At 36.2% G+C, this 13,936-nt stretch overlaps 1 protein-coding gene and 1 pseudogene across 1 annotated transcript; one reads left to right on the top strand and one right to left on the bottom strand.

Moving 5' to 3' along the window:
* The first annotated feature begins 1,076 nt into the window (after positions 1 to 1,076).
* Positions 1,077 to 3,790, top strand: LOC113772746 (annotated as a pseudogene).
* Positions 3,791 to 5,549: 1,759 nt separating this feature from the next.
* Positions 5,550 to 10,518, bottom strand: LOC113750908 (methyl-CpG-binding domain-containing protein 11-like). Its single transcript, XM_027294857.1, has 3 exons — positions 10,261 to 10,518; positions 6,931 to 7,069; positions 5,550 to 6,639 (listed from the first exon to the last, which is right to left on the bottom strand). Exons 1-3 carry the CDS (start codon positions 10,345 to 10,347, stop codon positions 5,858 to 5,860), a joined length of 1,008 nt encoding a protein of 335 aa, XP_027150658.1. The 5' UTR covers positions 10,348 to 10,518; the 3' UTR covers positions 5,550 to 5,857.
* Between the last annotated feature and the right edge of the window lie 3,418 nt (positions 10,519 to 13,936).

Below are 13,936 nucleotides of genomic sequence, written 5' to 3' on the forward strand. Positions count from 1 at the left end.
GAGAAGCTATTTATATATACACATGATAATAACAGTTGGCAGTCTGCGTCTTGATTCCAAAATGTACATAATTGCCGGCACGGTTGCCTTCCTGCCCCTGGTCCTGAAGATAAGGGTTAAAGAGTGAGATTCTGGGTAAAGAAAGAAAGAAAGGAGTGTTGCCTCCGTTTCTCAGAATTATTTGTTTCCGCCGCCAGAGAGGAGGAGAGCCAACCACCCGGTCGGCCGTATCTTCCCTTGTACTTTCCTGTAAGTTCGATCCGAGGCTATTAATACCGTAACGGATCTTCTGTCTCATATTCTGTGCCACTCTCTATTATATTGCTATTTCTCCTTCATAAACATCATGTTTTAATTCTTTTTTGTTTCCTTAAAATCCAATAACTATTAATTTAGTAAAAAATAAATACAACAGATTTAAAAAAGTAATATATAATAGAAAATTTAAAAAAATACAGCAGAAAATTCATAAAAATTCTCATTTTTTTATACATTTTAATTTTTTGAGTTTGTTAAATTTTGTTTATTACTCAATTAATAATTATTGTATCTTAAGGAAACAAAAAAGAATTAAAACATGTTGTTTATGAAAGAGAAATATCAATATAATAAAAAGTGGGACAGAGAAAGGCACAAGGTGTGGGACAGAAGATCCGTTTGGAATTAATACCAGTTCTAATTTGCCAACTTGTTTTGAATTGGGAGCAAATTTTCTCTTCTCTGTTGCATGTGTTGTTCTGAGTTTTCTCGATTGCGTGCGCTCTGTGTCTCTAATCTAGGGCACATATTAACAAAATCTGTTTGTTTGCTCGAGCGAGTATTCAATGCCCACTCACATTAGTCTCCGTTGCTGATTGAATTATCTAGCAACCCATCTCTTCCTGTTATTTTTTTTGTTGCAAATTGTTTTTCTCCATCTAGGTTTTCACCGCTGATTTCGCTTGCGGTCATTACTATTGTGATATTGTCTGCTTGAAGAAATTTATCATTCACTCGCATGTGTATTGGTATTTGGGTATCTCTAGCTAAAGGTTTTTTTTTTTCAATTTTTTTTTATTTTATTTTTTGTAAAGAAGATGTTACATCCCGCTGGTGGAGCGGAGGCTTCTGCCTGTTCCAGACGGCACGAGTCATTCCCGCGTGGCACCGATGATAGGGAGAAGAACTTTGAGAAGAGTTTTATAGAAGAGGTTCGCCTGGAGGAGGATGAGAGTGGAGGAGATGGGCCACAAGAAAGGTGGGGTCTAGCCGATAGAGATGCTGATGGTGGTTGGGTGACAGCGGAACGTCAAATAATTGATCTTGACAGCCTTGCATTTCATCAGGGAGGTCTCTTGATGGCAAATAAGAAGTGCAAGCTTCCATTTGGTTCTTCTAGGGATGGGGAGAAGGGATATTGTGAAATATATGTACCAGCCTTGAAGCCAGAACCATTGCCTCCTGGTGAAGAACTTGTTAAGATTTCTTCGATGCCTGACTGGGCACAGCCTGCTTTCAAGGGAATGGCCGAATTAAACAGGATTCAAAGTAAGGTTTATGAGACTGCTCTTTTCAGTGCAGATAATATTCTGTTATGTGCGCCCACTGGTGCAGGGAAGACTGATGTTGCTATGCTAACCATCCTTCGGCAGATTGCTTTGAATAGAAATGACGGTGGGTCTTCAAACCACAAAAATTGCAAGATTGTCTATCTGGCTCCGATGCAGGAAATGGTTGCTGAAGTAGTCCGTTACCTCTCTAATTGTCTCCAGGACTATGATGTGAAGGTGAAAGAGCTGAGTGGGGACAAGACACTAACAAGTCAACAGATCAAAGAGACTCAGATTATTGTTGCAACCCCAGAGAAATGGGATTTGATAACTAGGAAGTCTGGGGATCGCACCTACCCTCAGCTGGTCAAATTGGTTATCATTGATGAGATACATCTGTTGCATGATGACCGAGGACCCATTCTGGAGAGCATTATTGCAAGAATTGTTAGGCAAGTTGAGACCACTAAAGAGCACATACGGCTGGTGGGTCTATCAGCTACATTACGAAATTATGAAGATGTAGCTTTGTTCTTGCGGGTTGATCTGAATAAAGGCCTGTTTGACTTTGACAATAGTTATAGACCTGTTCCGCTTGTTCAACAGCATGTTGGAATCTCAGTAGAAAACCCTCCGCAGAGATTTCAGTTGATGGATGACGTGTGCTATGAGAAAGTAATGAGTGTTGCTGGAAAGCATCAGGTTCTTATTTTTGTGCACTCCGGGACAGAAACTGCCAAGACAGCCCGTGCACTACGTGATGGTGCACTTGCTAATGATACTCTTGGTAAATTCTTAAAAGAGGATAGTGTAAGCCGTGAAATTCTACAGAGTCACACAGAGCTTGTAAAGAGCAATGATCTCAAGGAATTGCTACCCTTTGGTTTTGCAATTCATCATGCTGAGATGGTCACAGCTGATCGTCGAATTGTTGAGGATCTGTTTTCTGATGGGCAGATACAAGTGTTGGTTTCCACAGCAACTCTTGCTTGGGGTGTCAATTTACCTGCTCATACTGTGATTGTTAAAGGTACCCAGAGATACAATCCAGAAAAGGGGGCATGGACTGCACTAAGTCATGTTGATGTAATGCAGATGCTTGGCCATGCTGGAAGGCCTCAACATGACAGTTATGGTGAAGGAATTATCATCACTGGATATAGTGATCTTCCATATTATCTGTCTGTGATGAATGAGCAGCTTCCCATTGAAAGCCACTTTATATCGAAATTGGCTGAGCGGTTGAATGCGGAAATAGTCCTTGGAAGCGTTCAGAATGCAAAAGAAGCTTGCATTTGGCTTGGTTATACTTATATGTTTATACGCATGCTTCGGAATCCTACACTTTATGGTTTAGCTGCTGATGTTTTAGCTGTAGATAGTCTGTTGGAGAAAAGGAGAGCTGATCTGGTAAAATTTCTGCACATGCCTCGTATATTTATTCAACTGATTTTGTGCACTTCATAGTAGCCCCCTCCCTTACCCCTTTTTTACTTCCCTTTTTGGTTAATCTGTTTTACATAACTCTAAACTCTGTTAGAGCCTGCTTTCATGGAGCTGAATGTTGTCTAAAACTGTTTCTTTTTCTTTTCATTTTTGAAATTGAAAAGTTTTAATTTCCTGTGAGGATCAATAATGAGTTCCATTTCTGTAAGATAAATGGAGCTGTGGTTTTAGTGTCCACATATTTATGAGTTTGCTGTGTGCATTTGTCTTATTCCTTTTTTTTGTGGGGGGGGGACTTTGAATTAGTGTTTTGTTGCCTTGAATTGTATTATCGTTGTTATTTGGCAGTTGTAGTCAAACCCAGTGTACATTTGGAATGCTCTGTAGCTTTACCTTCTTGAATGCCTTATGCATATCTGCTTTCCTGACTTTGTTCTCATGGCGCAGGTTCATTCAGCAGCGACATTATTGGAAAAGAATGACTTTATAAAATATGACAGAACAAGTGGACATTTTCAGGTAACTGACTTGGGACGCATTGCAGCTCTTACTGTATAATTCTCTGGACAGTTTCTACATGCAATGAACACTTGGAAAAGGTACTATGACCTCTCTTAACAGGTGAGAGGAGAACTGATCAGTTATCCCCAAGAAGGGCAGAACTCTCCGCGAGTTCATACATCAGTTTCCATAGCTTAGCTTAGTTGCTCATCATGTACATAGTTGCTATTAGCACGTACAACTCTTGGGTAATAAATGTTTTGATGTTTTTACAAAATTTACAAGCATTCAAACAAAGAGAATTTGGTCATCAACTATTGACCTACACAAGGGATACAAATTAATCGTTTGCAACCACCTTGAAATCCAATCTGTATGGGAAGTATCCAAGCAATGCAATCGATTTGCTTTCGATCCCATCTAGGCAGATGCAGCAAGAACTTAATGAACTCAAATAATCAAGCATTACCACCTCCAATGTTTGAATATATGACTTAGTTGCTCCCCTAGATGGAAGAGCTATTTCGTAAATCAATTCTTCATCTGCCCTTGGTCTTCTAATAGCTTTTTGATATCTGCTTGCGTAATTGGGATCATTTCTTTTCTTATAGTTATAAAAAGAATTCCATTCCTTGAGTTCATCATCCCCATCCGGTATTGTAACCATCTTTTCCATCTCTAACTTAAAAGCCAACTTGTTCCTGCCTAAATTATGCTCTTGAACCTTCATGCACAGAAGAAATAATCAGGTATTTTCAAGCAAATCTAAGTCGTCAGTTAACTTGTCATCGCTTGTTGCCTCATTTAAATGCCTTTCCCTCCAAATTCTTCCATCAAACTCAGGAGGGATTTTCATGTCATACAACATAAGATGATATGGTTTCCCACCCACCCGGACATTGTGATTACTTCATGACAAGTTATGGTGAAATATTTCGCCACATTTATACTAGTATTGTCTGAGAAGAAAATAACATAAAGTTTGATTTGGATTGCAAAGTGAGGAAATTCAAGTGTTTGATCATCACGTTCAGCCTGCCCCGGTTGTGATGCTTTCACGGCTATAACGTACTGATTGTGAGCATTCAGTGGTGGCAGCCATATTGGTGACTCCATTTTTTTCGACCTAGATTAATTTGCCAGTGAAGAACAATCTCAGAAAGGTGATGAACAACAATTAGGGAAAAAAAAAAAAGAATGCTAGCATGGAAATTTACTGCCGGCTCACTGAAATTATATATGAAAAGGAGTGTCGTTTTTACAATAATGCGTTCTATAACATGGATGACTTTATTAAATTCATCCGCTGTTTTTGATTTTTTTTTTGATAAAACACGATTTTTATTAATTAGGAAACTGTATACTTACATATCCACTCTTGGATGGAAAGTCCTTTCTTCTATATTTGTTCCCATGCAAATATTAATGTTCTTTATTTTTTTTTACATAAATTATAAATTTGCATAGACTTGGTTCAAATATCTCATAAAGAGGTGTTTGACCTCCAATGCACTAGAAGATATAATCCCTTAAAATATTAAGTTCTGTAGAACATGACATTTTTTCAGAAACATTGAATACAATGGTACGCATTTAGTTGTTTAAATAGCACTACAATTTATTCATATTCATGTACATAGTATTAAAACTGATTTCCTAGTTTATCATGCGATAATTTAAAATCTGCCTCATCTATTAATTATGTATTTGTTCTTGAAATGTTCATTGAGTTCCATGTAGATATCAGTTCTTAAAGACCCATTCCCATTTTGCAGTATGTGTCCACCTGGAAGAATACAGAAGAAAGCGCATTAGTTAAAAACTATCACTTTGTATTTGTATTGTCAGTTTGAAAACGGAACGCCCATTTGGCCTCTCAAGGCAAGCTCTCCAACTTATTCACGAGTAAAGAGGCGAGTCATTAAATCTGAACCAATTTGTCAGAAAAGGAATCAACACTATAAAAATCAATTTGCAAATCCATGCAAATGCCGGATTAACAAAAATCTCCATTTCTTTGCAGCGAAATGATAGGAGCAAATTATGGTGAAAGACAGAGGCACCAACCCTGCATATCAACACAAAACGCCAAAGGGCTTGCCCCAGAGAGAGGGGCGCTAATACTAATTTGCACTTACACATAAGACTACTTTTATGTCAGGGAATGGTGCAGAAAATCCAGTTAGTAAATTCATGTTACAGAACTGAGACACATTCTACATAATTCATGTTACAGAACTGAGACACATTCTACATACATGAACATCAGCCAATTGCTGGTAGACATCCAACTGGTATTACAGACAATGATGGATTTGTCAGATCTACTTGTCACAACAAAAAAATTGTAGGAATGAAGCTATATAATGACCCAAAGTAGTTCAATTTGAAAATCCTTGATTTGCTGCGCTAGCTTCTTCCATCGATACAACAGCTTCATCTTTCTTTGAATTGTCATTACTTGCAGCAGCTGCTTCTTCCATTGCAACCTTCCCAACAGGAGCCTCTGCATTGGATTGGTCCTTCAGTTCGACACTGCCACCAGTAGGTTCCTCCACCTTGGTATCAGAAACCTTAGATGTTGAATCTCCTCCTAAATCTGACTCCTGCACGGATGGATTCTCACTGGGCATTGATTGTGATGGAACCTTGGGCTCACTAGTTGCACTTTCAGCTTCCTTGTTAGAGTCCTCGAGCCCTTTTGACGCCAGTTGTTTACTCTCAGCATCTTCATCTTTTCCAGCAGAAGAAATGTTTGCAGCTTCCTGGTTCTCCCCTTCATCCATGTTTACGTTCACAGTATTTTCCTCACCTTTCAGTTCTGCCACCTTATCTTCACCTTGTTCCTGTTCCTTGGTCACCATCTCAGCATCCGCTTTTTGTTCAGCTTCCTTAGTCTCATCTTTGTCAGGAGAAGCCTCGCCAGTGATAACCTCTCCATCATCTTCTCCGGCAACCTTTGCATCTGCCCCAACTTCTGCACTTTCTTTAACTTCTCCAACATCTTCATGCTTATCAACAGTTTCACCTTCTTCATTTGCATCTTTTGTCTCAGCTCCCTTCTTTGAACTGGACTTCTGCTTTTTCTTAGGAGTCCCACTCCCAGGAGACTCTGTTGCCTTCGATTTTTCACTCAACCGAGCAGAACGTCTAGGGGTGTCACCTATGTGAGAACAGCAGAAGATGCAACTCAACCATATATTCAAATGGATTAGTAGTCTAGCAAACTCCATTCAAAATTTGATTGTCCTAGTACCAATTTTCTTCTGCTTATAGTAATATCTAAGTTCGACCATGTTTGCAATTAAGAAGATGAAAAGAAACGAATAAGCATCTTTAACATCAATATCAGGTACATCGCTACAGAACAAACAACCAAAAAACCATGCTCAACTATTGTGAACACAGTAACAACTATCAGCAAAACACATAGATGCAACAATTGTATGTATACCTGTTCCCCAGTCAAATTCCAAGATAGAAGGGCCTCCAGCATGAGACTTGAGATATTGCTCCAGTTGCTTCTTGCTCTTAATTTCTTCCCCGGTGGGTGAGATGAAAACTACCTCACTCTTCCTCGGCTTTGGAGTGAACTATAACCCAAAAAATAAGAGCAAAGGAAAGGAAACTCAGATCCATTAAGAATTTAGACTTCAAATCACATATAGTTGAAGACGACCATCAAATTCTTGATGAGAAAACAAGCACAATAGACAAATAAGAATCAAATATTTCATCCCTGAATTTGACACCTGTAGCAATTACTCCCATTCCAATTACATAGTAGAATTCTTATCCTGCTTTATTGCAACTAAAACATGTTAAAAAATGGTTCTTTTCTAAGAACCAACTGCTGAAAGGATTAAAGTTTTTTCAGTCCCATTTCATTGAACCATGAGCCCGTTGTGCTGCTTTTGAAATGCACATTATGTAAGAATCAGTCAGTTCCATCTACTGATTTTATACCCACTTCATTACCAAAAACTCTCCAATCCCATGTAGCTATTCTCACAGTTATACAAGAAATCATCAGAGAACGTGGCAGATGAGAAGGAGCACGCATACGACATTAAAGCCATCTCAATATGGTCAAAGATTCAAAGAACTATTCGCATTTGAGTAAAAAAATACCCTGTATACTGAAAAAAATGCATAAAATGAAGTATAAACTAAATTGAAGAAGCAGAAAACAGTTACTCAAAAAAATATTCATGAAGAAACACTAATCAAAATGGATACGCAAACTCTCCTAAGGTATGTCCACATCACCTTATAATGAAGTTTGATATACCTCCTAATCCAGAATGAATTTTTATGAATTTAGTTACAAAACATAAAACTGTTCTAATTGCGTGAGACCAAACATCCAAGTAAAGTTGCCCCAGAGCAAGGGATTAAAAGGAAAAGCAAAATGCAGCTTATTTTAATGTACTGTTTTTTAAAAAAAAAAGAAGGGGAAAAAGTTTGTCCAGAGAACTTCCTGCAGTTAGCTTGTTAGTTCACATGCTGGGGCTTTCTTTGGGTTGCTTGCAAATCACTATAGCCTGTGCAGCTAAAAGGTGGACTCAATACTAATTGGGCTCTAAGCAATAGGCTTGGTTGTGTATTCCTCCCTTAAAACTTCTAGGTGTCTGTATCTGCAATCCAGAGAATAGAAAAATTGTGGAAAGAACTCTAAATTGCAAAGGAAACCTAGCAATTAAACAAAATTCACAAGTGAAAACCAGATCAACCGAATAACATGGATCAGACAAACGGTCTAAAAGTAAAAGATAACAAATTCTATTGGAGTACACTGAATCTACCACCTTAAGTCCACAACTGACTTAAAAATCTCCAGTTAAAAGAAGACCTTCAAGTAAATAACAGTCAATGCTATGCTGGCAAGCCTTGAAAATTTTAAACATGTGAAAACTCAATCTCTCCATTTGAAGACCTAAAATGCCTTTAAGAAAGCTACAACAGCTTGCTAAAATAACTTCAAGCAAAAGACAGAGACAGCATAAACTGCAAAGTACCATAACACGGGTTTAGTGCAAAAATCCCCATGGGAGTGGGAGTAATTTAACTTATTCCTACCCTAATTCTAACCAGAGCCACTATCGATTACTTGTTTAAGGAACACTGGACTATTATTAGCTAGAAGAGGGATATTATTAATAGCACTAGGACAGCAATAAGAGCAGCACAAGTCTTAGGCTTAAAAGGTCGCTGAAGACGAGTTGATAGCATTTGTTACATGGGGTTATGCAACTTCCACCTATATCTTATTCAACACGCTTATGACACATACCGGAAAGTGCATTTTCAGACATAACAAGTTCGAACAAATCCCGATCACACAATACGCTTCCATGGTAGAAACCAAGAAAAGTCGCATATAATGATCAAACAACTCACTACAATCAAAATTTTTTTTGAAAGGAAATGTGAACATGCATGTATATTAATTGCAACTAGCACTTCACATTTGCATATGTCCCCTCGATGTTCCTTTTTCAATCAAACCATCTAATGGATGAAACTCCAGACTAAAGAAAATTTTTGAAACAGAAAACAAAATCTGACAACATCGTGAGGACGTAAAAATTCTTAAAACTTAACATGGTGAAAAATTCTTGAACAATTAGAAAAGTTTCAGGTCTTGCAAGCAAGCTCATTTCCCCTCAGTGCTTCAATTTTCAAGCAAATCATGTAGCGGACTAAAAATCTCAAGTATTTACAAGCCAACTAACTCTGGATCATTGAAAACATTTGAAACAGAAAAGAAATCTCAAAACATCCTCAGTAAGTGAAATTCTTAAAAATTCACATGCCAAAAAATTTGAGAAGAATTAGAAAAGTTTCGGGTCTTGCAAGCAAGGGCAAGGTTTCCTTTCACGTTTCTTTTTTATTTTTAGGAACCAAAAGCAGGTAGCACCAGGAATACATAACTGCAAGCAGAAACTTGATATCTGAACACGTGTAAAATGATAAAACAAACCACCACACAAAATAGATCTTTGTAATCAGCGAAAAGCAAAGAAAGAAACAGACACAAACAAGTTAAGCAAGAAACGACAAACTAAGCACACGAACCTTTACCCCTCTTTATTTTAAAATGGACACAAATCCAGTTACAATAACACAAGTCCGCCAAGAAACCTTTTCTCGATATCCTGTACCACACTCACTTGTCAATCATTACTATGCACGGATTTTCATATATATACAAAATATCCTAGAGTTAATGCACCAACAAAAATGCACTATTTTAAGGAATGCTCACATGTCATTCCACTTTTGCACCAAAAATCCTATAAATGCACCACTAATATGGACAAAAGGTCAAAGAATAAGAATCCAAACAAATTACTTCCAAAAATAATGCTCGTTAAAAAGTTAAATAGTAGTAACAAAATTCTAAAGACATTTCTACATAACAAAGGAGGATTAAACCCTAGTTTCCCAAAACATGATATCAAACTAGAATCCAGAGTCAGTTAACTCTCAAATTAAAGACAAAAAAAAAAACCTAACACTACATATTTCAACCATTTCCCATTGAAATTCCGCAAAATTAACAAAAATTACACAATAATTGCTAAAAAAATAAAACCCTAGCTACAATGGATTGAACACAAAAATCACCCACGCGCTTATAAATGCACTCTCCTTCAAAACTCACATATAATCATGCAAATAAACGGCGCATTTACAATTATAACACCAAAAAAAAACTGATTAATTCGAAGAAAATAATTAAATTAGGGCACAGGAAATGATAAAAAAGTACCGGAGCTACCTTTTTAGTCCAGCCAGAAGGAGCCGGGAGTTCGATGGCGACGACGTCGTCCTGGTTGCTCTTATCCGGAGTTTTCTCGGCCTCCATCTTCGATTGATTTTCTCCTTCAGCTACTGCTGCTGCTGCTGCTTACTGGTACTATTTGCTACTGTGTGAGTGTGTGTAGATTTTTTTGGGGGGATTTTTTTGGATAAAATTTTCGAACGCTTTTATACTTCCCGCTCTCTCGCCTTTCGCTTCCTCTATCTAGTCCAGGTGTCTAATTGAGAAAAGGAAATTAATTTCCTCAGTCAGTTTGGGATTTATATATGACGGTTGGGAAAATGGAAATTTGAACGATTTCGGACGTCAGGGGAATCTAAAGCTGGATTGGAATATTCCATTTCGAGTCCGGTCAAATGATTCCGTGGCCTTTTCTTTCCTTTTTGCCTTTTTTTTTTTTTGTTCTCTTTTTCTTTGTTTTGGTCGCTCATGGGCACCGGGCTCAGCCTACTTGGTTTCTCGCAAGTTGGCTCTCTCTAAATTTCGCGCATCTTATATATAGATGTATGCATGATAAGTATTTTTATTAATAAGATTTAGAGTTCATCAAATTTAAAGTAATTATATTTCTTTCTAATAAATGAAAATATGTGTCATATTTTCAACTATACATTATAGAAAATGAAGAGAAAATCTACTAGTGAAGAGTCAAATTCGAGGCTGAAATAAGCAAAAAAACTACTTGATATAACAATTTGAATTTTGGATCTCTTATTGTAAAAAAAAAATTATAATATTGAAAATGAGTGAGGAGTATGAGCATGTTAAGAAACTAAAAATGTTTTAGTACGGGAGGGATCGAATTGACAACCATACATTTTAAATTCATACTTTGCGTAAGTTTTAATATTAATGGTATGAATAGATGATATATTTGCAAATTTAGCATAAATGAGTGTGAATTTAACCCTTTTGCATAACTTTACTTGATCCGATTAGAGTTTCGAAATTCGTTCCTTAATTAGTCAACTTAGACTTGGATACACGTTAACTTTGGCTGACTTGAAATCTATGTTTATTATAATTAGAGTTCGGTTTGGTGAAATTGATGATAGCGATTATTGGAGTTTTATCAAACTGTCGTTTCTTAAAAAGAAAAAGATTATTGGAGTTTTACTCAAAGCTTAGTTACAATTTTTAAATTTTCTAAGAATTCAAATTAAACTTTAAGGTACCTTCTGGTTATGCAACTCCGATGTCAAATTATTCGGGGTTCATAAGTATTTCCCCCAAGTTTAACGTCATTTATTTTCTATTTTGTCTTACACAATTTCTCTGTTCACCCAATTTTGCTACAAGCTCCCCCCACCCCGGCCCCACAAAGTAATCCACAAGTTATGAGTTGGTCAAATCAGTGAATAGGAGGAAAAGAGTGGGTCTCAAAGAATAGGTCCATTAGTATTCCACGGGGTTCACTGGATTCTTGAGATCGTGATTCGGCCCACGTAAGTGCTCATGGCCCGAACTTATAAGGCCCATTTTTTCCATCATTTAATCAGGTTTTGGGCCAGCTTCATGCTGGTTCCCAAATATTCCCTTCCTCGTGTTTTTTTTTTGTTTTAATAAAAGAGTAAATTTTATATATATTAAAAGTACATACATTATCATCGTTAGATTCATAGTACATGTACAAAAATTGATTTTTAAATTCAACTTTTGCATAGTTGTCATTCATCCAATACTGATAGTGTATATAATGTTAGTATAAAAAATTATTAATCCTTAATAAAAACGATAATTTCATTAACTATTAATGATCTCAGCCAATAGAATTGGTTGTACAAAGTCTAATAGTACACTCCAGCCTTAAACATTTTTTGAAATTGATATAGTTTGAAATCGATTGGGCGTAAGCTCTAAAGAATAGACTACCGTGTTGTCGCGTCTATTAATCTAAAAAAATATTGAAAATTTCTAAGCTAGTTAAGTCCATCATAACGTCCTCTCTGAAGTCTGAATTGGTTAATCAACTTTGTAGAGAAAATTAAGTGATCATTTAATCTTTCTTTTAACAATTGATAGAATGAATTGCAGGAGAGGACTAGCAGGTTAACTTTAATAGTAACTAAATAGGACAACTTTAAGGAGTAAGCCTTTTAATTGGGGGCAGTTCCTGATTAAACTGATGTTTAATCAGCCAACTTTCATAACCTTTGTAGTTGAAAAATGGGAAAAATTGGCTGCTAGAGACTTTTTGTTGACTGCCAATGGTTTGGTGAGCCACTTGGGCCTGAGCAACTTGGTTTTGTGGATTTGGTTCCTTCCAAAAAACTTTGAAAAACATATAAACATTTAGGCCTATTTGATAATTCAATTCAACGCTTAAATTTAATGAATTCAAATCTTAACATATTCAGATTTTTTGATAACCAAAAATTAAACATATGAATTAATTAAATAGTACTGAATTTTCTAAACAAAACTTGCTCTCAAAATTAAGTGATAAGCTATTCACTTATCACTGAATATGACATGCACTTAAATGTATTAGATTTAATACTTAACAATTCAATAATTTAATGGATTCAAATTTCAAATTTCAGATTTCAGATTTCAAACTTCAGTTTTAACAAACGCACCCTTAGTTCTGTGTATTTTTTTTCAATAAAAAACATATATATATATATATATATTGTGTGAGTGAGTGTGTATATGTATATGTATATATATATGTATATGTATGTATGTATGTATGTATATGTAACTTTCAAAAGGTGCTCTCCATTTTTTACACACATATATGACACTATAATTAATTAACCAAAGAAAAAGTGCATAATGTCTGTATGAGGACTATGATTGCTGTCAGAAATCTCCATCATTGGATATTAATACACAATAATAACCAAAATTAGAAATTAATAAGAAATTATGGACTTGGTTCCATCCAGGCAGTTTAGATGTTTCTTTCGATGTCATTGAACAAATGCACATGCAGACATGTTACATTTATGGGCAAAAATATCATTAAATGTAGAAGGGCTCTTAACTTTTTAAGGGCCATTAACGTCTTTAATTGTCAATAATATAAATTTACTAATCTTGGTAGGTGTATTTCGAAAGTAGTAGGTGCATTTGCATTATTTTCTTAGCAGACTGCTGAATATTTAATCTTGACATGCGGCTTAAAGGCGTGATTAGGCAATAATGCAAAGTTCATCACCAGATGGGTTTCCTGCCAGTAATTGCGCGATTGGGCTGGAAGTTTACATAATTGCCTGTCTATGATGAGTATTATATGCGTGATTGAGGTAGATATCCCATTCATAATTAACTCATATTTTTCCTCTTTTCGGCCGATGAAATTAGTCCTAGGGCTCATACAATTCGTTTTGAAATCTCTGTGTTGATATTTCGCTGAGTATAGCAACCCCGTTTTTCAGTTATGGAGCTCAATATCTCATGCATGCAAAGCAGCATCCAAAGTCCCTGGTGTTAACTCAAAGATCGAATACAAAATCAAGCTCAATTACACGGTGGATATTTTATATTGGATTAATGTTATATATACTATCAGTGTAAAGATTTTTACACCAACAGGTATAGATTTACGACGCATGCACAAAAACTGAATTTAAAATTTGAATACTGATGATGTGGTATTCACTTGAACTTGCTTATGTAAAAAAAAAAA

The sequence above is a fragment of the Coffea eugenioides genome, chromosome 1 (genome assembly GCF_003713205.1).
Source record: "Coffea eugenioides isolate CCC68of chromosome 1, Ceug_1.0, whole genome shotgun sequence".
NCBI lineage: Eukaryota > Viridiplantae > Streptophyta > Magnoliopsida > Gentianales > Rubiaceae > Coffea > Coffea eugenioides.

Coding starts and splice junctions, on each gene's coding strand:
- LOC113750908 (XM_027294857.1), bottom strand. CDS start 10,347: ATGGAGGCCGAGAAAACTCCGGATAAGAGCAACCAGGACGACGTCGTC. Junction 7,070..10,260: donor CTTCTGGCTGGACTAAAAAG/GTAGCTCCGGTA, acceptor TTTGGGTTATAG/TTCACTCCAAAGCCGAGGAA. Junction 6,640..6,930: donor GGAATTTGACTGGGGAACAG/GTATACATACAA, acceptor GTTCTCACATAG/GTGACACCCCTAGACGTTCT.